The following is a 25,927-nucleotide window of genomic DNA, read 5'->3' as shown; positions in this document are numbered from 1 at the left end:
GATACAGTATCTGTGTGCTCCCATCCAGTTTGTAAATGTGTTCCCCCTGACCCCTCTTCTCGGGTTACTTTGAAATAAAGCTTGCTCTTCCACAAAAGAAGGATATGAAGGTATAAATATTTCCAAGTAGAGTGTTGTATTTGGTTCCCTCAAAAATTGTAAGGATTTAGTAACCATAAGGTATGTAACAATACTACTGTTATATTACTACTGTTATGTGTTACCAACAAAATTAATAGTGATTCTTTAGTATTATCTAGTATCATCTGATAATAAAAGATGTGTAATTTTCTTTATCTCAAAAAAAAAAAAAAAAAAAGAGAGAGGAACTCCCGGGCTCGCAGAGGCTGCAGACGAACCCGTTCGCGCCCGGCAGCGGCCTGGAGGCCCCGCCCCACGCTCAGAGGCCCCGCCCCGCGCACGCGCCGCCGCCGTTCGGCCCCGCCCCTCGCCTCCTCACTCGCGGCCGGCGCGGCGCGGCGCTCGCTCGGCGGCAGCAAGATGGCGGCGCAACAGCAGCCCCGTGAGGGCGTTACGCAGCTGGCGGGGCCCGCGGCGGAGGCCGACCCCCTGGGCCGCTTCACGTGTCCCGTGTGCCTGGAGGTGTACGAGAAGCCGGTGCAGGTGCCCTGCGGACACGTGTAAGTGGGAGCTGGGCTGGTAGGGGAGCGCCTGGCGGGAGGGAGCCGAGCCGGGAGCGAGGCCCGACGGGGGCCCGCGCGGCCGAGCGGCGGCCCAGAGCGGCCCTCGGAGCGTCCTCCGCCCGCGGCGCCGGCACCTGGGCGGGACAGGGGCGCGGCGCTGGGGTCAGGACCGGTGCGCGAACTTGGCGCAGCGCTGAGCAGCCAGAGACGGGAGGGAGACCGTCGGCGGAGGCCGGGCGGCCGGGAGCTGTCGGCGTCCCGCTTCCTCCAGTGCAGGACCCGCGGCCTGAGCAGCGTCGGGGTGCAGACCGGGCTGCCCATCAGGAGCTCGGTGTGAGGGTGTCCCGCGCTGCCGCAGGCGCCGGGGCGGGCGGGCCTGAACCCGAGCCTTGCCCCGTCACGCACACCTAAGCCGAAAAATCGAAGAAAACCTGGCCACCTGCTTCCAGCTGCTCAAGAGTTGGCATTTTCTTCGTTGCCGCCCTCCGTGCTTATCACGGGCATCACCATGGGGACCCCATTACTCTCAGCAGACACAATAGGCACTTGTTGGGACACAGGGGCATTATTCCTACAGCAGCCCTGCTGCAGGGGCTGGGGAGGGGGACGCCGGGAACCATTTTACAGGTGCATAAGCTCAGGAGACTGAGACTCACTCGCATCGCAGGTGTCCTGTTTTGCTAGCCCCGAGAACCTAGAACTTCGTGGCCACACAGGCTTTTTTGTTGCTTCAGGCGCGCTAAGCTCTTTCCAGCCTGGGGCTATTCCTTTCTGCAGTTCAGTTAACCTGGAACTCTTGCCCCATTCACACCTTCCCGCCCCTGCCCCCCAGATCCTTCTCAAGCTTAAATCACCTCCTTCAGTTCTCTCCTGGAGCTCCCTGTTGCCCAAAATAGTTTCCTGGTGCCTAAGCAGAGTTCTGATTATCCAGATTCTAATCTTGCAGTCAACTGAGATGTTTGTATGCCCTGTGTGTGCCAGAAAACGCAAGAACATGATCCCTGCCCTCAGTTTACAGTCCAGTGAATTGATTATTTATAATCAATTCACTGGACTGCAAGTGGTTTACAGGGTTTAAGCCTGTGTGGGTAGGTATTAACATTTGTAAAAAAGATGACCCAGCACAGTAACCATCTGAAAAGCAGCGAAAGTTGAGTTTTCCTTGGGTCACCTGAACCTTTCCTGGGTAAGAGGGCAAGAAACAGTACCGGGATCCAAGCCTTGTCTCCTCTCCTCTGCTCACTGTACCAGCTTCCTGTGTTGAGCAGTTCAGTGCTGATTGAAGACAGACAGATGCACCTTGGTGAGGGCAGCAAAGGTGTCTCATAGCTCCAGCTCTGCTCTCTGCTTAGTTGATTTCTTAATTTGGACATCATGATAGCTGTGGCTTTGACGTTGGATTTAAAAAAAAAAACAACTTTATTTTTAAAGACCAGAAAGATTGCCAGTTGCAGTGGTGCGCACCAAGTAATCCCAGCAACTGAGGAGGAGGATTGCAGATTCAAGATCAGCAACTTAGTGAGACCCTGTCTCAAAATAAAAAGGGTTGGGGAGGTAGCTCAGTGACAGAGCACCCCTGGGTTCAATCCCCAGTACTGAGGGGAACAAAGGAAAAGACCTGAATGATTGCATACACCTCAGTCAAGTGGTATTCAGGGGAAGAAAGGCTGTGGAAGCTAGGTGCCCAAGAAAAGGGATTTCTTCATAGCAGTGTGATAGAGCATTTGGAATGCTGAAACCCTATTAATAGGAAATAGAAACTGAAAGTCAACCCAGTATAGTTTAAAAGCAGCTTGACTGAGCATGATGATGCACAGCTGTGATACCACTGACTGGGGAAGCTGATTGCAAGTTCCAGAGCAATCTTAGCAAGACCCTGTCCCAAAAAGGGCTGGGAATGTGGCTCAGTGGTTAATTAAGTATCCCTGGGTTCAGTCCCCGATATCACTCCCCACACACCAAAAAAAAAAAAAAGGCTTGTTTAGGTATAACTCAGGTATAAAAGGGGCTTCTGAACATTTGATAGATGAGCTGTACCATGAACTGTTTGCTGAGGATAAACGGTTGGTTTTATCAATTTGCTTGCTGGGTTCTATGACCCTCTGTGCCCCCTTGAAGAGGCAGTGCCACGATGGCCATGAGGTCATGCTTCCTCTCCTACCTTGTCACTTGTGTTCTCTCTTTAGTCTGCTATGTCACAGCCTCAAAGATCTTTCTTTTTGCCCTTGAGACATGCCTTTGCATTTGGTATCATTTCAGATCTGTGTGTCTATCTTCATAATCAGGTTTTAGTTCAAATGTCACCTCAGGTTTCCTGTGGTTGCCCCAACTGATCTCTTTGCCTTGTTTTATTTATTTCATATACTTAATCACTATGTGAAATTGACATGTGTTTTCCTCCACTTTAGAATATAGCATCATGAGGACAGAGACTTTGTCTCATTTTCATTCTGCCCTCAAGCAAATGAGTAGGCCCCCTTACCTGTACTAGACTACCTTATACTAGCCTAGCAGCATTTTTATGTCCTGGGGGGCGGGGGGCTACCAGGGATTGAACCCAGGTGTGCTTAACCACTGAGCAACATCCCCAGCCCATTTTTTATATTTTATTTTGAGACAGGGTCTTTTTAAATTGCTTTGAACCTGACTAAGTTGCTGAGGCTGGCCTTGAACTCCCAATCCTCTTGCCTCAGCCTCCTGAGCAGCTGGGATTACAGATGTGCACCACCATGCCCAGCATGGATGAAAAAATTCTTAGAGACACTAAAACATCATCAGGTGTACAGAAGGGTGCCTTTGATTATACATCCTGAGTGCTGACAGAATCTGTTAATCCTACCTTGAAATAAAATTGGAGCCTAGCATGGTGGTACTTGCCTATGGTCGTAGGAGGCTGAGGCAGAAGGATCACTTGAGCTTATATATTTGAGACCAACATGGGCAACATAAACCCCTATCTTAAAGAAAAAGTTGAGAATCTGTTACATTGGGTAAGTAACCCAGCGTATTTTCATGCCTTATTTCTTCTTCTTTTTTTTTTTTTTAAATATTGTTTTAGGTGTCAATGGACCTTTATTTTATTTGTTTATATGCAGTGCTGAGAATCGAAGCCAGGGCCTCACACATGCTAGGCAAGTGTTCTCCCACTTAGCCACAACCCCAGCCCTTTATTCATTCTTTCTGTATACCGAATCTCAACATCACCTGCCTAAGTTTTAGGGAAGAAACTGTCATTTTTTTTTTTTACTTTTTCAAATTCAGTAAGTCCTCAAGTCATACTGCCTCTAAATTGTATCCTGAATTCATTCTTTTTTGTCAGGACTTCACAGTCCCTTGCCTATAGTCATTTATTAGGTTTGTACTTTATTTCTTCCTATCTAAAAAAAAATAATAATAAAAATAAATAAAGTTCTGTTGTCCATGATGCCCCAGAGTTGTTTTTCTGTAAGCCAGATTTGGTCTTTTTGCTTTGAACCTCTGGCTTTCTGCTGCTTCTGAGGAAGTTTATTAGACTTATCTTCTCAAGTGCATCATAAATTTTAAACCTAAGGGCCTGGAATAGTCTTCCCTTCCTCTGGCAGCAAAACTCTTTAAGGCTGATCACGGAGGCTACTCTGAAGTCTTACCAACCTTGTTCTCCTTAGGTTACAACTATTGTTCTTGGCTTTGTGTTCCCACAGTGCTTTGCTTTCACCTCTGACAGCAGTTCCCATTTACTGTGCATTTCTTTTGTGGTAGACAATATACTAAGGGTCTGCTATACATATTCCATCCTCCCAAACAATCCTAGAGGTAGATACTGCCATCTTCATTTCATAGAGGAGAAAATCACGTTTCTGGAAACGCCCGCCAAGTCCCTCAGTGGCAGGGGCTAGGGTTTGAAGCCTCAACATTATTGCGTTTTACCTGTGTCATGGTACTTCGTGTTTATTTGTTACGAGACCTGTGTGTTCTTCATAGTCTGCTGCTACCCTCAACAACAATTTTTCTGTCCTAGAAGATCTTAGTATTTTAATTGGGTGTAGGGGACAAATTGTTTTTAACCCATTATTCATTGATGTCCTTTTAAAAGTTTATCCACATTTGTTGTCTTGTCTCCACGATGCATGACGGAGGTTCTCTGTGTGTCTTGTTCTAGCTTTTGCTCTGCATGCCTGCAGGAATGTCTGAAGCCGAAGAAACCTGTCTGTGGGGTGTGTCGCAGCGCTCTGGCACCTGGCGTCCGAGCTGTGGAGCTCGAGCGGCAGATTGAGAGCACAGAGACTTCTTGCCATGGCTGCCGTAAGAATGTATGTGGAAGTAACATGGAAGAGTCATTATCCTGTGATGAGATGGGTAAAGCGTAGAGCTGTTGCCACGGCGTTTCTGAAGTTAGAGCATGACTAGGTGACTAACAGCACGTGTGCATGCCAGTTATCTGTGGTGATGGCTGTGCTGTTTTCATTTTTGTAACCCTACCTACTGGTTTTTTGTTTCTTTTTTCATGAGTTGGTTGGATATAGTATATATTTTAGCTTTGAAAGTCAGGAATAACTAATCCATTTGTTCCTATGAGATCTATTTTCCAAAGTATTAAACACAATTTGAATTAGAATATAATGACATTTTATGATTGTTTAAAATATAAAATGAAGCTGGGCACGGTGCACAGGTGACTTAGGAGGCTGGCAAGTTCAAGACCAGCTTCAGCAATTTAGTAAGACCCTGAGTAGCTTAGCAAGACCCTGACTCAAAAAAAAAAAAAAAAAAATGCTGGGCTATTGCTCAGTGGTGAAGCACCCTGGATTTAAAATAAACTGTAAAATGAAGTTGGTGAGTCAAAGAAGTTATCTACTGTAAAGAGTTTGAAGGGAAACTTTATAATCTGTATCATTAGAGATATGAATTTAATGGTTAAACTTTTTAGCACTTGCTGGGAAAGAATCATGATAGAAATATGAAATCATAATTTTAATAGCATTATCTAACGTTTGAAATGCATCCATGCTCTAAACAGTACAAAAATATAAAATACCATAGGCTGCTTCTTCAGAGATTATCATCGCAAAAGCAGTTCGATTTAGAAGTCTGCCTGACATTTCTACCCTTTGGCAAATGCAGATAAAATTTTTATAAATAATAGGTATAGGATTTTTTTTAGAAAATGCGATCATACTACATATTTTGTAACGTTTTTGACTTTTGGAAGTTTTGTTTCACTTAATCGGGCAGTCCTGCTTGTCAGTTTTATTATTTTTAAAACAAGTATATAGGTGGCCATAGTATGGACATAGTTTATCTCCTTCCTTTCAGAGTGAGTTAGTATTAGGTGTATATAGCAGGGCTATTACAGTGCTATCTTAAGACTAATTCCCATCCCTTTTAATTAGGAGCTCCTTGGTTGGTAAGCTTAAAGTTAACAAATTCTTGAGCTGGAGGTAAGACAGATTCGTCGTGGTAAGCTGGAATTCAGATAACACCCCCCCCTCCCCCCCCCCCGGCAGTTGAATTTAGAAACTTTAAAATTACTGAAATAAAATTTCCTCTTCATCTTTCTTCATGCACACATGGTATTTCTTTTTTCCCCTGCCGAATGCTTTTGTTTTTCTCCATTTTAAAGATTAGTGATTGGCACACCTATAGTCCCAGCTCCTTGGGAGGCTAAGTAGAGATGACCGGAGTTTGAGACCACCTGGCTGACATAATGAGACCCAGTCTCAAAAAAAACAAAACAAACTTGAGCACAGTGGTGCATACTTGTAATCCCAGCAACTCAGGAAGCTGAGCCAGAAGGATCACAAGTTCAAGGCCAGCCTCAGCAATTTAGTGAAGCCCTAAGGAGTTAGTGAGACCCTATCTCAAAATTTAAAAAAAAAAAAAAATGGAGAAAGGGCTGGAGATGTGGTTCAGTGCTTCAGCGACCCTGGGTTCAATACCTGGAACCAAAAAAGAAACCAAGAGATTAATTATTGTACCATACGGACCTCAAAAAATATTTTTGTTCCCTTACCCACCCTTTTTCTTTATTCCATACACTTTTTCTTTCTTTGTGCCTTATAGTCCTGCCTGCTTGGGAGGCAGTGGCAGGATTGATTGCTGATGTGCAGGAGTTCAAAGCCTGCCTGGGCAACATAGCAAAACCCTGTTTCAAAAAGCAAACAGTGCTGGGCATGATGATGCACACATGTAATCCCAGTGACTCTGGACGCTGAGGCAGTTTAAAGCCAGCCTCAGCAATTTAGTGTCTGAGCAACTCAGTTAGATTCTGTCTCTAAATAAAATACAAAATAGGACTGGGGATATGGCTCAGTCGTTGAGTTAAATCCCTGGTACCAAAAAAAGCAAAAGCAAAAAACAATCTGGGTACAGTGGTTCACACCTGTAATCCTAGCAGCTCAGGAGGCTGAAGCCTGAGGATTGAAAGTTCAAGGCCAGCCTCAGCAACTTAGTGAGACCCTGTCTCAAAAAAAGGGCTGGAGATATGGCTTGGTGGTGAAGCACCTCTGGGTTCAATCCCTAGTACGTACGTACGTACGTACATACATAACATACATACATACATAAATAAACAAATAAATAAATGCAGTACACAGGGTAGGGGATGTCGCTCAGTGATAGAGCACTTATCCTGGCATGCACAGGCCCTGGGTTAGATTTCTAGTACTTCCAAAAAAGAAAGAGCCAAAAACAGTGCCGGGGAAGCCAGGTACTGTGGTGCACACCTATAATCCCAGCTACTTGGGAGATTGAGATAGGAGGATTGTAGGTTCAAGGTCATCCTGGGCAACTTAATGAGACCCTGTCTCAAAAAATTAAGAACTCTTAATTCTTAATTAAGAATGTAATTCCAGGGCTGGGTTTGTGGCTCAGTGGTAGAGTGTTTGCCTGGCACGTGTGGGGCCCTGGGTTCTATCCCCAGCACCACATATAAGTAAATAAAATAAAGGTATTGTGTCCAACTACAACTAAATAATAAATATTAAAAAAAAAAAGAATGTAATTCTGGGGGGCTGGGGAGATAGCTCAGTGGTAAAGCACTTGCCTTCCATGAATGAGGGTCTGGGTTCAATCCCCATCACCACATAACAAAAATAATAAATGCAAGGATGTAATTCTATAGCTCAATGGCAGAGTACCTCTGGATTCAGTTCCTGTTATATTTCCCCACCACCCTGCAACCTGTGATGAAGCACTTTTTGGATTTTTTTTTCCTCTTTCCATCTTATAACCTAGACTGAGTATAGAAAACTTTTTTTAAAAACATCACTTGATTTGGAGCATGTCTATAAGGTCTTTGTATATGATGAGTAAAGCAAACCTCTAGAAGAATTCTTTTGGAGTAGAAGCAGATGTCATGGTTTTGTCAAGTGGAAAACATCGGCCTTTTTATTAATGGTTCTACAGTCCCTGTTCTACCCCATCAGTATAGTCAGGAGTGTAGTGAGGTTGTTTGCCAGGGTAATGTAGGTCCAGTTTTCGTCTTGCCCTTGCTTTGGGACCATATTTGCCTGATATAAGGTGCTAACTTGTGGATTCTGATTCTTCCTATTCAAGTTCTTCCTATCTAAGATCCGAGCCCACGTGGCTACCTGTTCCAAATACCAGAACTACATCATGGAAGGTGTGAAGGCCACTACTAAGGACGCATCCCTTCAGCCAAGGTTAGTAACTCAGTCACTCCCTTAGCTGGAGTTCATTTTTTGCTACAAAATTATTGGGTACTTTATGCTCTAGGGTTTAAAATTGATTCAAGTTTGTTGTTTTGGGGCACTCCGACGTTCACTTCAAATGTTAGCTGTGCTGTTATTTTCTAAACACTTGACCTGATTTGGAAGTGATGATCAGAATCCTTCTCTCACACAGTTAGTGAACTCTGTTCCTTTTTGATTGAAGTTGTGTGGAAAGGTGTTTACAGAGAGATTTTTTTCTTCTGCCTTTCATCTTTCAGGAATGTCCCAAATCGTTACACCTTTCCTTGTCCTTACTGTCCCGAGAAGAACTTTGATCAGGAAGGACTTGTGGAGCACTGCAAATTATCCCACAGCACGGATACCAAATCTGTGGTAAGACTTTTTTATTTGAATGGGGGAATAAGTCAAACTTACAAGAAAATTATAGGATTTGTGAACTTCTGTATACCCTTCACCTAGATTTCCAAATTAACATTTTACCATAACATTTGGGCATAAGTTATAGATACCATGACTCTTAGACCCTTAAATACTTCGGCATATATCCAAAGAATAAGAACATTTTTTTATAAAATTACACTTTTTGTAATTGTATTTAGAAAACTTAACATGGATACAATCTAATATCCATGTTTAAATTTTAATAGTTGTGTTCTTCATCATGATTTCCCCCTTTCCCCCCAAGAGGATGCGGGGATGGTATGGAAGTGCTGTGTATTTTGGGTGCCATCTTAGTGTCATGTGATGTCTTTGGGTCCTTTTTATTGATGGACCTTTATTTTATTTATTTAAATGCAGTTGGGTTGGGGTTGTGGCTCAGTGGCACAGCACTTGCCTTGCACATGGGAGGCACTGGGTTTGATCCTTAGCACCACATAAAAATGAAAAAACAAAGATATTATGTCCATGTATAACGAAAAAAAAAATAAATGCGGTGCTGTGGGTCGAACCCAGTGCCTCTCATGTGCTAGGCAAGTGCTCTACGCCCAAGCTCCAACTCAGGCCCAGCTTTGAGTAGTTTTGTGTAGTTGCTGTCCCCTCTAAATGGGATGGGCTAATGCAGCACCTGCTTCATTCATTTGCCTTACTAGTCTGTCCCCAAGAGCACTTGTGTTTGCAACATTTGTACCTTGGGTCTCTCCTTCCCTCCTGTGTTGAGGAAAGGCTCCTTTCTACATCTTGCTCTTTTCTCTCCTTTTTCCCCATACCAGGGATTGAACCTGGGGTGCTTTATCACTGAGCCATGTCTCTAGCCCTTTTGATTTTTTATTTTGAGCCAGGGTCTCATAACTTGCTGAGGCTGTCTTTGAACTTCGTTACTCCTGCCTCAGCCTCCTAAGTTGCTGGGATAACAGGTGGGCACCTGTCCATCTCACTCTTCTTAACTGTATTCTCTGGGCTAGGTAAAGGACCCAGACTAGGACTTGGCACATTGCCTTTCCTGTCTAATTGATGGGAAGAATATCCGATCCAGTTTGCTTTCTCTAATAGCATTAAGTTTCTTTGCCCTCCAAATTGTGGCTTTTCAGTGCTGCTCTGTCCTCTGCAGAGTCCAGCTTCTACTTCTACCATCCTGCTGACATCATGTTCTGTGTGTCCCAGCTAGTCTTTTAATAAAAGTCCTTGTTTTCCATCATCTCTGAAATTTTAAGAATTTGTTTCTTTGTAGATAGCTTTTTTTTTTTTTTTTTTTTTTTGGTACTGGGGGTTGAACTCAGGCACTCAACCACTGAGCCACATCCTCTGCCCTATTTTGTATTTTAGAGACGCAGTTTCACTGAGTTGCTTAGTGCCTCCCCGTTGCTGAGGCTGGCTTTGAATTCTCGATCCTTCTGAGCTGCTGGGATTACTTGGCTGATAGCTTATTATATGAAAAGTGGACTATAAAAAATCTCTCTCCAGGGCTGGGAATGTAGCTCAGTAGTAGAGCACTTGCTAGCATGTGTGAGGCCCTGGGTTAAATCCAAATCCCCACCATCTCAAAAAAATGGGAGCTTCTTTCCAACCCTTCCCCTAAGTCTGTTCCCCCATAGCATCAGTTGGCCTCAGTCTGTCTTTTATTTATTTTATGTATGTATGTGAAACTGGGGATTGAACCCAGAGCCCTCTTATCACTGAGCTACTCTCCAGACCTTTTTATATTATTTGAGACAGGTTCTTGCTCAGTTGCCCAAGCTGACCTCAAACTTACAATCCTCCTGCCTCAACCTCCTGAGTAGCTGGGATTACACCACACCTGGCTTCTCAGTCTTTATGGGGTTTTTTGGTTTGTTTTTTGTTTTTATTTTGGTACCAGGAATTCAACCCAGAGCCATGCCCCCAGTCCTTTTATATATATTTTTTTCCCTTAGTTGTAGATGGACACAATATCTTTATTTATTTTTTATTAATTTATTTTTTTGAGGATTGAACCCAATGCCTCATGCGTGCAAGATAAGTGCTCTACCACTGAGCTACAGCCCCAGTCCCCCAGTCCTTTTTTTGTATTTTATTTAGAGACAGGATCTCACTGTGTTGCTCAGAGCCTGAGTTCCTGAGGCTGGCTTTGAATTCGTAATCCTGCCTCAGCCTTCCTAGCCATTAGGGATTACAGGTGTGCACCACTTTCTTTATGGTTTTGTAGTTTTTTCTGTATTCAGATTTGGTAACTATGTTATGCCATGGCAACAAATCAGCTTTTCAGGACATAAGACAATCACAAATAATTTATTATTCTCACCCCAAAATAGTCATTTTTCCAATATTTATATTTTTTACATAGACGATTACTAAAATTTCAATGAGCAGATGTCAGTCTGGATGGGTCATAACATCTGTTATTTTGCTTTTCTTATGATTCCAAAATGATAGTCTGGTATATCTTCTTTGGTTGCACTAGATAAGAGGAGAGAAGCGTTCTAAGCTGGTCCAGTAGCACATGTCTATAATCCCAATGGTTTAGGAGGCTGAGACAGCAGGATTGAAAGTTCAAGGCCAGACTGGGTTAAGATTTAGCCAGATAAAAAGCTCAGTGGTAGAGTGTTCCTGGGTTCAATTTCGAGTACCAAAAAAAAAGTAAATTATTGTCATAAATTCTAACATCTTTGTGTGTTTATTTTTTTGCTTAACTATATATCTGTTGGTTGGTTGGTTTTTGAGTGCTGGGGAACCCAGGCCATTGAGCATGCTAGGCACTCGATCTACTGCAGACCTCTATCCCTAGCTCTGTTGGTGCATGTTTATAAGATACAGTCTTGGAGGTGAATTAATTTGGGCAATGGCTAACTGCACTCATAATTTTGATAGCCCCTGTTTTCTGGTATGACAGCCTAATTTGCTTCCCCTCTCTCCTCCTTCCTTCCCCTTTGGCACCCTGAAGTTCCTCTGGTGGTTTTGTTTCTGTTGAGACCTTTTGTCCTTAAGCTTCTGGCCTCTGTCCTAGTTCCTCTCTCTCTACAGCTGCTTAGCTCTCAAGCTCTCAGCCCTTCACTTTGGAAGCCATCTTCTCTTCAGTCTCTAGGCTGTGTTCTAGCTCCACAGCTGCTTGATGCATATTCCGCTTGTTGCTCTGTTATCCAAGATTCATCTCTTGCCAGTCCCCTCTATCCCTGTGTGCCTTGCAGTTGGCTAGGGTTACATCGCTAAGCTGAAGCATGATACCATCCTCCTTCCTGAATTCTCCATCATGTGATGCTGCCACCCACTAGCTTCTCTGTCTCTCCATGGACCTCTAGTCTTCAAAGCTCAAATCAGCCTGTTGGATCGCTTTCTGGTGTGATCCCAGTCATCTGAGCATTTACTTTGTCAACATGCACATAAGGCTGTGCTGTACTTCCTGGGCTATAATTAATCTGATTATTTATTTGGTTGTCCTTGGGTTTTTTGGATCAGCTTGTGTGCTGAGTTGGAAGGCCATATTCCCACCCACACAGGACTGGCCCCTTTTTGACTACAGTAGCCTTTCAGAAGGGATGATACTATGACTTAAGTGACCACCCACACCCACGTGTCATGTGATTGATTGAAGCAGGAGACTTGAAGTGTTCTCTGGGATTCTGGTGTGCACAGGAAGGAGGACTAGGTGTTCCGCACTAGGTGTCAGGAAAACCATCCTGGAGGAGAGACAGCCAGCAGGTCGCAGAGGGCTGGAGTCCATTCAGAAGTCAGGTGCCTGAGATCTTGCTTCTTTGTTGAAAGGTCTGTCCAATATGTGCCTCAATGCCCTGGGGAGACCCCAACTACCGCAGCGCCAACTTCATAGAACACATCCAACGCCGGCACCAGTTTTCCTATGACACTTTTGTGGTGAGTCGTATTTCTCTCCTAGGGGACAGCAGAACTTCTCGCTGTCTCTGAGAAGAGGAAGGGGAGCCTGTCATCCAGCCTTGTCTCTATGCAACAGCTCCCAGGTCCTTGCATGGCAGCCACGTGATCGGAGTGCTGTTGAGATGATCTTGACAGTTACTGGAACGATACAGTGAAGCTTGCTCCTGCCCTGCCCCCATTTTGCCCCACTTTTTTCTAGGGAGGTTGGGGGGACTGGATATTGTACCCAGTGTGGGGGGGTGGTTCTCTACCACTGATCTACATTCCTGGTCCTTTTTATTTTTTGAGACAGGGTCTCTCTATGTTGCTTAGGGCTTTGCTAAATTGCTGAGGCTGGCTTTGATCTTTGAAGATCCTCCTGCCTCAGCCTCCCTAGCCACTGGGATTACAGGTGTTCACCATCATGCTTGGCCCTCCAGCTTTCTTTTTGTAGGTATAATTTCTGCCTGTTACACATCTTAGTTTGGGAACCTCAGGCTCTTTTTTTGTGTGTGTGCCTGAGGACCAGGCAAAGAATAGAAATGGTCCTCAAAAGAATTTGTTTTTTTTTTTTTTTTGGAGAGAGAGAGAATTTTAATATTTATTTTTTAGTTATCGGCGGATACAACATGTTTGTTTTGTATGTGGTGCTGAGGATTGAACCCGGGCCTCACGCATGCCAGGCGAGCGCGCTACCACTTGAGCCACATCCCCAGCCCCTCAAAAGAATTTGTAAGCTGATAGGGCATGACTCATGGTATGCTGCCACCTAGTGCAGCTGATTGTTGTTGTGGGAATGCAGGCCCAGGACTCGGGTGTGGCTCAGTGATAGATCACTTGCCCAGCATGCACTGGGCCTGGGATTTGAAGCAATGCTGCAGTGTCAAGTTAGGATTTTAGAGTAGTGTTTACTCTTTCTGTGTGTGTTTTTGGGGATTGAACCCAGGGGTGCTCTACCACTGAGCTACATCCCCAGCTTTTTTTATTTTAAGAAAAGGCCTCATTAGGGCTGGGGTTGTGGCTCAGTGGTAGAGTGCTCGCCTAGTACATGCGAAGCCCTGGGTTCGATCCTCAGCACCACATAAAAATAAATAAATAAAGATATTGTGTCCAACTACAAAAAAAAAAGAAAAGGCCTCATTAAATTCCCAAGGCTATCCTATAATTTCTGAACCTATTGCCTCAGCCTCCTGAGGCACTGGGATTATAGGTATGTCCCATCATGCCTGGCAGAGTAGTGTTTACTCTTAATGGCTGTATTTCAGGATATGACAAAAATTCTTTCCTAGGTTGTCAAAAAGAATATTGATTCTCAGGGCTGGGAATGTGGCTCAGTGGTAGACTGTTTAACTAGCATGTGTGAGGCCCTGTATCCTGTTCCCAGCACTGTAAAAAACATAGATTTATTCTTGCCAGGCGTGGAGGTACACAACCCTGTAATCTCAGCAACTCAGAGACTGAGGCAGAGGATCGAAAGTTAAAGGGCAGCCTTGGAAATTTAGTGAGACCCTGTCTTAAATTTTTAAAGAAGCCAGCTCAGTGGGTAGAGTGCCCAGGGATCAATGTGGGGGGATACACAGGGCATGGTGGTACCTATCTGTAATCCCAGATGCTGGGGAGTTGGAGGCAGGAAGATGACAAGTTCAAGGCCAGCCTCAGCAGCTTAGCCAGACCCTGTATCAAAATTAAAAATAAAAAGTGTTAGGGAAGAGACTGGGTTCAATTCCTGGTATCAGAAAAAAAGTATTGTGTCTGATAATGTCTAAAACTCCAGACTTCAGGATAAGTATCCTTTTCATTAGTGCTGTAATGATGGATACAGTTCCTAAAAATGCCCGAGTAGATAATTTTGCCTCATTAAAGAAGAGTCGTTTTACTGTATTTCTGCTGTACCTTATGGCCCTCAGAAACCCCTGTCCTTCCTTGGCACTGAGGTCCGTGCTGACTAATGACTCTTCAGTCTGCATATGTCTGCCTTCTGGATCCATGAGCTAAACTGAGCGCGCTGACTATTGTCTGTGGCAGGCTCTGTGTGCTGCCCAGGCCTCCAGTGGAGGAGGCAGCACAGACTGAGAGATGAAGTAATTTGTCCATTTAATGCAGATGATGGGCTGGGGTCCCTGGCAGCTCTCACTAGACCCTATTGCTGGGGTGTTCTCCTGCTGAGGGTCTGTGCAGCTGTGGACAGTTGCTGAATGTGTGTTTCTTGCCCTCAGGATTACGATGTTGATGAAGAGGACATGATGAATCAGGTGTTGCAGCGCTCCATCATCGACCAGTGAGCAGAGTCCTTGCTTTCCGTCTCGTGTTCTAGAGCTTCCATTACATGTTAAGTGTGAAACCTTTGACTCCTACACCTTAACTGTACAACAGACCTGGAAATGAGCCATGGCATTGGGACAGGGTCACTTCTGATGGGGGGAACGGGTCCCCGGGTCAGAGCCCTCTTTTCCTTTGGGCTCTCGCCAAAGCTATCTTCCCCACTGTTAAACTTGTTTTGTCACCTGGTTGAGTCGCATTGGTCCTCAGTTAATTCCTAGAGCTTCTGCTGCCTCTTCTGGAAGAAAATCCAGCTTCTTCACCTCCATGTGTTCTTGTTTCACACTGTTCCTCCCATCCAGTATTCAAGTCTCAGATCCTTTGAGCCAGCCAGGACCTTTTCTGGGTCACAAATAGCACAATGAAACAATCGTCTCCTTTCCTTGCCCTGAGGTTTATGAGCTGTAGCCACAGTGCAGCCGACCAGGGCTGACACTCCTCAGTGGTGGAGTGCCTGTCCATGGGGTGGGCAGTGGCTGCTAGAAGCTGAAGTTTGTACCCTGGGAAACATTTCAGGAACCCTCTTGGGGTGAACATTCTGGGTTTTGCATGATTTGATGCTGGAAATTTTATTAGTGATATTTTGCTACACTCCTGCAAACCCTTAGAATTAACTGGTTCAGTCTTAAATGCCTGCATGGTGCCTTTTTTTTTAGGATAAGGTATAACCATATATTTTTAGTGGAGGTATTTCTAGGTTAGGAAAGTTAAACAGCATTTTTCCATAAGTGGGGAAGGGAGTCAGCTAAGAGAGCGGGAGGGCCATAGCTTTTTGGTTTTCAAGCTAACAAAGTATTTTCAGATGACTGGGTCACATTTACCTTTCTCTTTGAGGGCTTGTGTACATTCTTGTCCTGAAGCATGAAAAGGAGATAAAATGATTAAAAGGAAAAAGGTGTGGGGGATCTGGTGGCTACTAGTTCTTTTATCTTTTACTTGGTAACTTAGATTAAACTGAGCATTATTTTACTGTCACAAATGGTTTCTTTATGACACTTGTTTCACCATCCAAATTGCTATTTTAAAACCCTGGCTTTCAACTCAGAGAGGCTGTGGTGCACCCTGTTGTCTCTTACAAGACACACTGACTGCAAGGCACAGCACGCCCTCTGACGAGAAGTTAATAAAAGCTGTGTACTGGGAACGTGGTTCAGTAGCTGTTTGAGAAGCTTGAAGCTGAGCATGTTTCATGAATATTAGTTCCAAGATAAGAGCTGCCAGCTACTGTATAGGAGCAGAATCTCTGATGGACCAAAAGGCTTATGGATTTGGTTCATTCTTTTGTGTCACACATCTCCAGTTTGAATATGGCAGTTTTTTCCTGGTCAGTGGCCAAGGTTGCAAATGGCTTTGGGCCTGTACCCTATTGCTGTGAGCTCTTCCCACCCACCATAAGAGCTAACTGCAGTTGCCTAATAACCAGCAAAGATGGGCCTTTTTGGGCCATGTAGTTTTTTTCTGATTTGTTATTACTTGGGAGGACCTACATGTTAAGGTCAGCTTCTTTACTGTAACTTCTGGGAAAAGTTCACTCAGACCTCCCTGAATTGAGATTGTCTCGGTAGAAACTTGGAGGGAAGTTTGATAAACCCTTCATTGGAGGGGATTGAGAAGAGCACGGACATCTCACTGGTGGAACCAAGAAACTAATTTCCTTGTATTAAGTGCACTTCATGTATTTCTAATAAGATGACTTTCCAGAAAGTGAAATTTGTTATGTTCTGGCTTTTAAAAGGTGAAATATAAATAAATTTCATAATTTATCCAGCTGGTGAGCTGTAGTGCCTGTTTTCATTGAATACCATTGGCTGAAGTCTGGACCTGGGGACCTCCAAACGGTTGCTATTCTGGGGGAATTTTCTGTCCCTGAGTCCAGCCTGGTTTCCAGTTATAGGTCTCACCCCAGCTGGGCTTCACGGGGGTCTGCCAGTCCTCTTTTTTAAAATGGATACAGCACACACTTCTCAGAGTTAAGAGGCTCCAGCGAGGCAAGAGATGACATTTTTGCATAGAGAAGGCTTTAGACACAGCTTTCACTACGTGTGGTGGAGCAGCAGTGCGGGTGTTCAAGGGCAGCCTTCTGCAAGCTGACATTTCAGGTCCTGGGTGCTTCTAAGTGCTGCACTCTGCCACCAGCAGACGTCCAGCCAGTGCTGCTTCCAGAACAGGGGGCTAATGATATTTGCCTCTAAAGGATATTAGAATTCAGAGAGCAGAGTGTGTGGAACCCTGGCCATAGTGCTGCTCTGTGGCACTCTGCTGCTGTGCTGCCTCCTGTTTCCCCATCCTGGTCCCAGAGACTCTTAAATTTATTTAGTTATTCATTTGTGTATGTATTTCGTGGTGCTGGGAATTGAACCCAGAGCCTCATGTCACATCCCTAGCCCCAGGATTTTAACATGGCCATGCTACCCTGGAGGCTAAGGTAGGAGAATCACAAGTTTGAGGCCAGCCTGAGCAACTTAGCAAGACCCTGTTGCAGTCAAAGGGTGTGTGTGTGTGTACTCAGTGGTAGAGCAAGAGCACTTGCCTGGCATGTGGGTCCCTGGGTCCAATCCCCAACACTGCAAATAATGATGATAATGTGGCCCAAACTGCCCATCGTCCCCGCTCCACCCTGACTTCTCCCTCTTGTGTTTCATTCCATCTTGCAGTGGACTGCAGCAGTAAGCTATCCAAGACACCTGGAGTCCTTTCATGCCCTGCACCCATGCAGACCACCTTTACCTAAGCATCAGTCCAGTCCGGGACTGTGGTTACAGGTCAGGAAGTTGGGAACTGGGCTTTCATTTCCTTGAGGTCTTTTATATGCTAGCAATAAAAGCACTTACCATTACCAGCACAGGTCAAGGAAGTGACATTTGCACTGAGACCAGAATGAAATGAGGCACTATCCCAGTGACCACATGGGGGGAGAGCATTCTGCACAAGTCCAGAGCACAGGTGTTAACTTGAGGCACTGCAGCAGAGGAGGCCCAGGAGCCATGGCGGAGTGGGGAGAAGAGTAAGTTGGGGTGTGGGAGACAGATGGCAGAGTCCACTGCCCAGACTTGGCTTTTCTCCCAGTGAGATGGGAGTATTGGAGGATTCTAAGTGACCTAGGCCCCTGGCTGCATTTGGAGCAGGGACCAGGAGTAGCTGCTGCAAGAATCAGCAGATGATGGTGGCTGGATCCATGTGGTGGTGGTGGTGAAATCTGGGTTAGGTATTGAAGGCAGTGTGAAAGCAAGAGGGGAGCATGGGTCAGTGGAGGTATCCCCACTGAGCTGGGGGAAGACTGCAGGAGGAGAGCTGGGAGAGACATGTTTATGACCCGTGCTTTGTCTAGGCCTAAGATTCCATGTTCTAGCGTCATGCATAGGTACAGAAAGTGCCAGTCCTCAGGCAACTTCAGGAAATGAAGTAGGATGTACCTCAAATGCTGTTAAGTAACAGAGAGTACCTGATGATGGCAGTTAATCTGATGTCCACAATGCATGGGGGCTGGGGTTGTGGCAGAGCACTTGACTGGCATGTGTGAGGCATTTGTTCAGTCTTCACCGCATAAAAATAAATAGATGTGTCCATCTATAACTAAAAGATCTCTCTTTAAAATGCCTGTGGATTGAACTTCGTTGAAATGTCTTAGTAAATTTGTACATTTATTTTAAATAAATACATTAAACATACTTGAATATTATTTATATATAAATATATATAACCAAAAATAAGTACATATTTGAATATTGTCGTCTGCAATGATAAAAGTGCTTAGAGTTAGCTGGGCACGGTGGCACACACCTGTAATCCCAGCTACTGAAGAGGCTGAGGCAGGAGGATGGCGAGATCAAAGCCAGCCTCAGCAAGGGCGAAGCACTAAGCAAGTCATTGAGAGCCTGTCTCTAAATAAAATACAAAGTATGGCTGGGGACGTGACTCAGTGGTCGAGTGCCCCTGAGTTCAATTCCCGGTACCAAAAAAAAAGTGCTTACATTCAGTTTGGCCAAAAATAAAATATTTTTTCGTAGTGGAAAACTGACCAGTTTCTTGTGTTCAGGAACACACAGCATTGTACTGGAGCACTTACGAACCAGCCCTCAGCTGGAACTGTGGGGTCACACGTCATTCAGATTTAATCGCAGACTGGTAAGTCTTCATGGTACAGGATCAGTAAATGGGAGCTATTTAGTAAACAATAAGTCGCTTCCTAATTCATGAAGAAACTAGAAACCATGATCCGGAGGAGTATCTGGACCTTTCCTCCTTTCTCCACGGTGCCTTTCCCTCTCCCCATCACCTCAGTGTCCTGCTGCTGCTTTTCCCAGATGCACAGTAAGAGTGAGGAAGTCACGCCCGCCCCTGCATGCAGCCCAGCGTCTGTCCGGCTGACCGTCCTCACACTCCTGCTCATCTCCCAGTCTTGCTCCTCTGCACAAGACTGTGCCTGACTTGTGCACCTTGGCCTTCCATACTTACCTCTGAGTAGACTGAATAAATATTCCTAGAATCGAAATGGAACTACATGGGGACATTTTCCACCGGATATTTTCTTTCCATGGTGATTGCTCCGTCCAGAATGAGAGCCAGACAGTGGTAAGGAGAGCCTGAAGGGGGCAGCATCTCTCTGAGGAAGTAAGTCCTCAAAATGAAACCAGAACTTGGAAGACAGAGGAGGCCAGACTCCTGGACAGGCTAAGGTGGCTGCCTACCCAGGTTCTCCATAAGGTCCCTGCCCCCCACTTCCCTTTTTATTTTCCCCCACCCCCGTACTGGAGCTTGATCTTGGGTACTCTACCACTGAGCTACATCCCCAGCCTTTTTTTTTTTTTTTCTTCTTTTTGGAGACAGTCTGAGATACCCAGGCTGTCCTCGAGTTTATGATCCTCCTGCCTGAGCCTCCCACGTCACTGGCATTACAGGTGTGCCTCACTGTGCCCCACTCCCCTCCTGCCTTTTTTTTAAAAATATATATATATATTTTTTTAAGTTGTAGATGGACACAGTACCTTTATTTTTATGTGGTGCTAAGGATCGAACCCAGGGTCTTGCACGTGCTAGTCGAGTGCTCTACTGCTGAGCCACAGCCACAGCCCTCCCCTCCTGCCTTTATTCCTCTCCTATTATCTCCTGGCCTTCCACTGTGCCTGCTGCCTACCCCGTGAGGCTCAGCTGGGCGCCAGGAATAGAGGAGTGAGGGTGATGCTCATCCTCTTCATTCCTGGTTCCTGACAATTTTGTTTGATCCTTCTCTGGCTCCTGAAAGGTGATCCAAACATTCAAGTTATATCAGAAAAGCGGGTCTCAATCTCAGCCAGCCCTGCAGGAGGGATGCTGACCACATTCCTGTTGCTTGGCCAAGGGGGCGGAGGCCAGAGAGGGAAGGAGTCCTGGAGCCAGAAAGTGAATGACTTCTAGTACAGTCCTGAGCTCAGACCTGCAGCCTCCAGCACAGACTGCATGGGGTCTCCTGTCCCAGTATCTGCATTCAGTAGGTGTGACCTGACAAATTATTCTAATCTCTTTGTTCTTGGGTTCTCATCTGTAAAATGAGACTTTACAAAAATGTCTTTCTCATAGTGTTGTAGGGACCCAGTAGAATAATCCATGGAAAGCACTAGAACAGAGCCTGACACAGAATCAGTGTGTAACAAATGTGAGCTACTGGATGGGAGTGTATGGTGGAGCGCTTGCCTAGCATTCCTGGGCCTGGATTCCATTTCTAGTACCACTAAATAAATAGAGATGAGCAACCAATGTCACCATTGTTTGTCTCATCCCTTCCTGAGACCTCTGAATGCCTAGTCCCACCCAAGAAGGCAAGTTGTGGCTGGGCAAGGTGGCACACACCTATAATCCCATTAACTGGAGGCTGAGGCAGGAGGATTGCAAGTTCAAGGCCAGCCTCAGCAATTCAGTGAGGCCCTAAGCAACTTAGCAAAACCCTATCTCAAAGATAAAAAATAAAAGGCCGGGGCTGTAGCTTAGTGGCAGAGCACTGGCCTAGCATGTGTGAGCTGATGGCATGTTCTCCAGCACTTCTGTGGTTCCTGGCAAGGAAACACACCTGGTGTCTCAAGGAAACGTCAGGCAAGTCCAAATCGAGAGTGTCAGTCTGCAAAACAGCCGGGACTCCTCCAAGATGTCAGGCTCTGTGAGGACTAGAGAGGTGTGACAGAAAGGCCCTGGATTCTGGGTTGGAAAGGATGTTATGGGGGCTGGGGCTAAGGCTCAGTGGCCAAGGGCTTGCCTGGCACGTGGGAAGCCCTGGGTTCCATCCTCAGCACCACATAAAAATAAATAAAATAAAGACATTGTGTCCATCTATAATTAAAAACTATTAAAAATAGGATGTTATTGGGACAATTGATTGTGGACGATGGTATTATACCGTATCAATGCTGGGTTTCCTGACTTTGATACTTTCACCAGTTATGAAGAGAATGACCTTGTTCTTGGCAGATTTGTATTTATACCCTATATTTAGGGTATAAATATACCTACATGGGTAAAAGGTCCTGACATCTCTGGTCAACCCAGATGTTTCCAAAAATAGCATATGTAAATAAATACACATACACAAGGAGTTAGGGCATGACAGAGCAAATAAGCACAGTGTTAAGAATTACAATGCGTGGCCTGGGGTTGTGGCTCAGCAGTAGAGCACTCACCTTGCTCGTGCAAGACCCTGGGTTTGATCCACAGCACCACATACAGAAATGAACAAGTGAAATAAAGGTGTTGTGTCCAACTACAACTAAAAAATAAATATTTTTTTAAAAAGAATTACAATGCAAAAATTATAATGCAACTTTTTTTTTTCAACACTGGGGGTGGACCCCAGGGGCGCTCTACCACTGAGCTACATTCCCAGCCCTTTTTATTTTTTATTTTGAGACAGGGCCTCTCTAAGTTACCTAGGCTGGCCACCAACTTGCAGTTCTCCTATCCCGGCCTCCAGAGTAGCTGTGGTTACGGGTGTGTGCTACTATGCCCAGTCTGCGATGCAACTTAAAAAAAAATAACAACAGGGAAAGAAAAATACAAGCAAAAGTGAATCCGCTCCTCTCCACCTGACAGCCTTCAAGACCCCCTCAGCAGAGGCCGTGGTGGCGCACACCTGTGATCCCAGCTATGCAGGAGGCTGAGGCAGGAAGAAGGCAAGTTCACCGCCAGCCTAGGCAATCTACCGAGGGGGACAAAGTGCTTGCCTAGCGTGTTCAAGGCCCTGAGTTCCATGCCAGTACCAAAAAGCAAACAAAAACCATTATAGTCGATATTAGAATTTTTTTTTTTTTAAAGAGAGAGAGTTTCCCAATATTTTTATTTTTTAGTTTTTGGCGGACACAACATTCCTGTATGTGGTGCTGAGATTCGAACCCGGGCCACATGCATGCCAGGCAAGCACGCTACCACTTGAGCCACATCCCCAGCCCAATATTAGAATTCTTACAGATCTCTGGGTCACCATATTTTTTGGTTGAACTTAAAGTGGTTGATGCTTTAGCTCCCATCTGTAGCCCCCGACTTTCACTCTGTCACCTGCCAGCATCATTCAGTGTTAAGACATTATTTTAGCCTGATGCTTCCTTGTAAGGAAGGAGCACACTTAATTTTTCAATGGGCATTTAGGTCGTTTCCAGTTTGACGTGTGATCGACCACGTGTGAACACCTCTGCAGACACCGCACATCTTTGCCAGCTTGACTGGCTATTTTGTATGTAGAGCTGCTGGGTCAAAAAGAGGAAGGGTGAGAGAGAGAGACTGGGAGAGTCTGGGGAGATAGAAAGACAGAGGGACACACCTAAGGAGGGACAGTGAGAGAGAGAGAGACAGAGGTGGAGAGAGAGGAGATAGCAAGGTGGGAAGGTGGGGAAGGGAGGGTGCTGCTCTCCCGGGAGACCGAAGGGGCCTGGGGTTGCCAACTGCATCCCTCAGGAATGCAGGCAGGACAAAAGCAAGTTTTAGGAACACACCCTACAGATAAATTGTAGATGAGGTCAGAGTATTGTTCTGAAAAGCAAAAGATGAGAAATAAGCTAACTGCCCATCAACAGGGGACTGGTTCTAGATTGTGCTCTAAATGCTGATAGGAATCAATTTCCAAGCAAGGCCACCAGATTTAGCAAAGAAACCTGGAGGCCCAGTTAAATTTAAATTTCAGAGAGCTGTGTATGTTCTGTGCAGTCTTATGCTAAAAACCTTTGTTGTTTATCTGAAATTAGATTTTACTGGGCATCTTATTTTATCTGCAACACTATCTCAAGATAAGTGAGAAAAGCCAGTTGAAGTCAGGAGAGGGGCTGCTCTTGGGAGGTGTGCACGTGCCTGTCTGCCTGCCTGCCTGCCCGGAGGGCTGCTGAGGTGACCCTCACCTGGTAGGTGTAAGGGCAAAGGGGCTTCTCTGGGCTCAGGACTGTAGTGGTTGGACTAGGCTGTACCTGGGATCCGTGCTCTGCCATCATTTGTACACATGTGGTAAGTGTTAATATATTTTTTTTAAAAATGTGAAAAACATGGGCTGGGGCTCAGTGGTAGAGCGCTTGCCTAGCGTATGTGAGGTTCTGGGTTTTATCCCCGGCCCCACATGGGAAAAAAAAAAAAAAAAGTGAAAAAGAGACCACAATTTTCCATTTGAACATTTCTAATTTTTTTCAGTTGAAAGGAATTGGACCCAGGGGTGCTGGACCACTGAGCTATCTCCCCAGCCCTTTTTATTTTTTATTTTGAGACAATGTCTTGCTAAAACTGGCCTCCAATTTGCAATCCTCCTGCTTCAGCCTCCCTAGTGGCTGGGATTAGAGGTGTGCGCCACCATCCCTGGCTTTTGTTGGCTTTTTTTGTGTTCACTGAGGCTTAAACTGGGGACCTTGAGCGTCCTAAGCATGTGCCTCCATCTCCACATCCCCTCCTTGGCAGTAGTGCTCATCCTCTGTGGTTCAGAGCTCTCTAGAAGTGAGCAAGGCGGCCATCCATGACAGAGGGGAGGAGACCCAGCGGGTACTTTTAGCCTCCTGCCAGGCAGGCAGAGGAACAGCTCTACCAACCCTGGCTGAAGCTGGAAGCAAGTGGTCTGAGAGGCCGGGGGCACACCCAGCAACCCGCCACCATGCAGCTGCCAGGGGACCACCTGGGGACCACCTGGGGAAGGTGTGCTCTACCTGAGATTCCAAGGGTTGCTCAGCCTGAGCTCAGCCGGCCCCTCCCAGGTGTGAGCAGGGTGGCAGGTGTATCTTGCAGGTGCAGAGAGCCTGGCTTTGTGCTCCGCCCACCCACACACATCCACCCTCCAGGCCCTGGGGAACTTCCGTTTTCCAAGGTGACCCCCGAACTTTCTCCTTTTTTTTTTTTTTGAATATATATATTTGAAAATTTCTTAATTTGTTCAGTCGAAGGGATTAGACCCAGGGTTTTTTTCTTTTTTCCTAGATGGATACAATACCTTTTTACTTATTTTTATGTGGTGCTGAGGATGGAACCCAGTGCCTCACACTTGCCAGGGGAGCGCTCCACCATCGAGCCCCAGCCCAGCCCCCTTTCTCCTCTTTTTTGACAAGTGGGCAATATGGCCGCCCTGTGCTATATTAACTGGTCCTTATGTGGGCCACTCTGGGATGCTGTGGGGACACCTGTGCAAATGAACCTCACACATTTCAAGTCCTCTGCAAATGGAAGGAGAATGGCTCCTATGTCTTCCTGAGAGCCAGCTCTGGGCCACGCCCAAGACTTGAATCCTGACCCAGAAACTTCCCTGGGAGTTTGATTTACTGGGCAAGGCCCAAGGCTGACTCTGTTTTCAGACAAATGAGAGACCCTGGGTGAGGCTTTGTTGTTTAAATCAGGGATGAAGGGCAAGTGGAGCCCTGACACACAGGAACTTTCCCTGGGCGATATCTTCCTTCCAGTCACGATTAACTCGCCAACTCTTGATTGATCCCTTCACTGATTAATGATCTAATCAACAGAGACCAGCTCACCTGATAAAGAGCTTTTAGAAATGAGAAATTCATCGACTTGGTGATCAAAAGGACTTGAAAAGTGGTTCAAAACACCGAGAAACTGAAACTGATTCAGAGTATGTAAAAAAGATGGCGCCTGCCAGGCAGCTCTGGAGGCTGAGACTGGAAGTTCAAAGCCAGCCCCAGCAAGAGTGAGGCCCAAGCAACTCAGGGAGACCCTGTCTCTAAATAAAATACAAAATAGGGCTGGGGACGTGGCTCAGTGGTTGAGTGCCCCTGACTTAAGTCCCTGGTGCCTCCCTGCAAAACACTGCTCACATGAAATGCAAATCTCCGCTAGAAGACCCAGGTTCCCTTCTCAGACGGGCAAAGATAAAAAAAAAAAAAAAAAATTAGACAGCTAGGCGTGGTGGCGCAGGCCTGTAATCCCAGCAAATCGGGAGGATGAGGGCCAGGAAGACGTCTGAGTCCAGCCTCAGCAAATTAGTGGGCCCTAAGCAATTTAGTGAGATCCTGTCTCAAAATAAAAAATAAAAAAGGGACTATAGTCCCCGGGTTCAATCCCTAGTATAATAATAATAATAATAGAAAAAGACAATAGTCTGTGTCAGCTATTTTGAAAAGGAGCCCTCAATTCCTGCTTGAAATATAATTTAGTTTAACCTTTTTGGAAGACATTTAGACCTGGAGTGCAAAAATATGTGTATAAGCCATTTATTGAAAATTCCATGTTATTTGTAGTATCAAAAGAAAATTGTAATCTAACCTAAATGCCCATCACGAGTCCCTTTGTGGGATAGTTGTGTGGTTCTGGCATAATCCATGCTCTAAAAAGGATGCAGCTCCAATGCTTGTGATACCAGCCATTCAGGAGTCTGAGGCAGGAGGATCAGCAAGTTCAAAGCCAGCCTCAGCAACTTAGTGAAGCCCAAAGCAATTTAGTGAGACCCTGACTCAAAATAAAAAATAAAAATGTCTACAGATGTAGCTCAGTGGTTAAGTGTCCCTGGGTTCAATCTACAGTACCAAAATAAAATAAAAAGGGCTGTGGATGTAACTCAATGGTAAAGCCTCC

The 25,927-nt window shown here is 45.4% G+C and overlaps 1 protein-coding gene across 1 annotated transcript; it reads left to right on the top strand.

The window, feature by feature from the left end:
* The first annotated feature begins 478 nt into the window (after positions 1–478).
* Rnf114 (ring finger protein 114) lies at positions 479–16,689 on the top strand. Its single transcript, XM_027946424.2, has 6 exons — positions 479–641; positions 4,783–4,933; positions 8,178–8,284; positions 8,572–8,686; positions 12,491–12,598; positions 14,815–16,689. The coding sequence occupies exons 1-6, from the start codon at positions 502–504 to the stop codon at positions 14,878–14,880; spliced, it is 687 nt and encodes a 228-aa protein (XP_027802225.1). The 5' UTR covers positions 479–501; the 3' UTR covers positions 14,881–16,689.
* Positions 16,690–25,927: the final 9,238 nt, after the last annotated feature.

Source organism: Marmota flaviventris, chromosome 2 (assembly GCF_047511675.1).
Source record: "Marmota flaviventris isolate mMarFla1 chromosome 2, mMarFla1.hap1, whole genome shotgun sequence".
NCBI classification, from domain to species: Eukaryota; Metazoa; Chordata; class Mammalia; order Rodentia; family Sciuridae; genus Marmota; species Marmota flaviventris.
Note: the sequence above shows the minus strand (reverse complement) of the source record. Positions and strands in the feature narration are given on the sequence as shown.

Excerpts from the sequence above, each read along its gene's own strand:
- Rnf114 (XM_027946424.2), top strand. The coding sequence starts at position 502 with ATGGCGGCGCAACAGCAGCCCCGTGAGGGCGTTACGCAGCTGGCGGGG. Across the intron at positions 8,285-8,571 it reads GACGCATCCCTTCAGCCAAG|GAATGTCCCAAATCGTTACA; the intron begins GTTAGTAACTCA and ends TTCATCTTTCAG. Across the intron at positions 8,687-12,490 it reads GCACGGATACCAAATCTGTG|GTCTGTCCAATATGTGCCTC; the intron begins GTAAGACTTTTT and ends CTTTGTTGAAAG.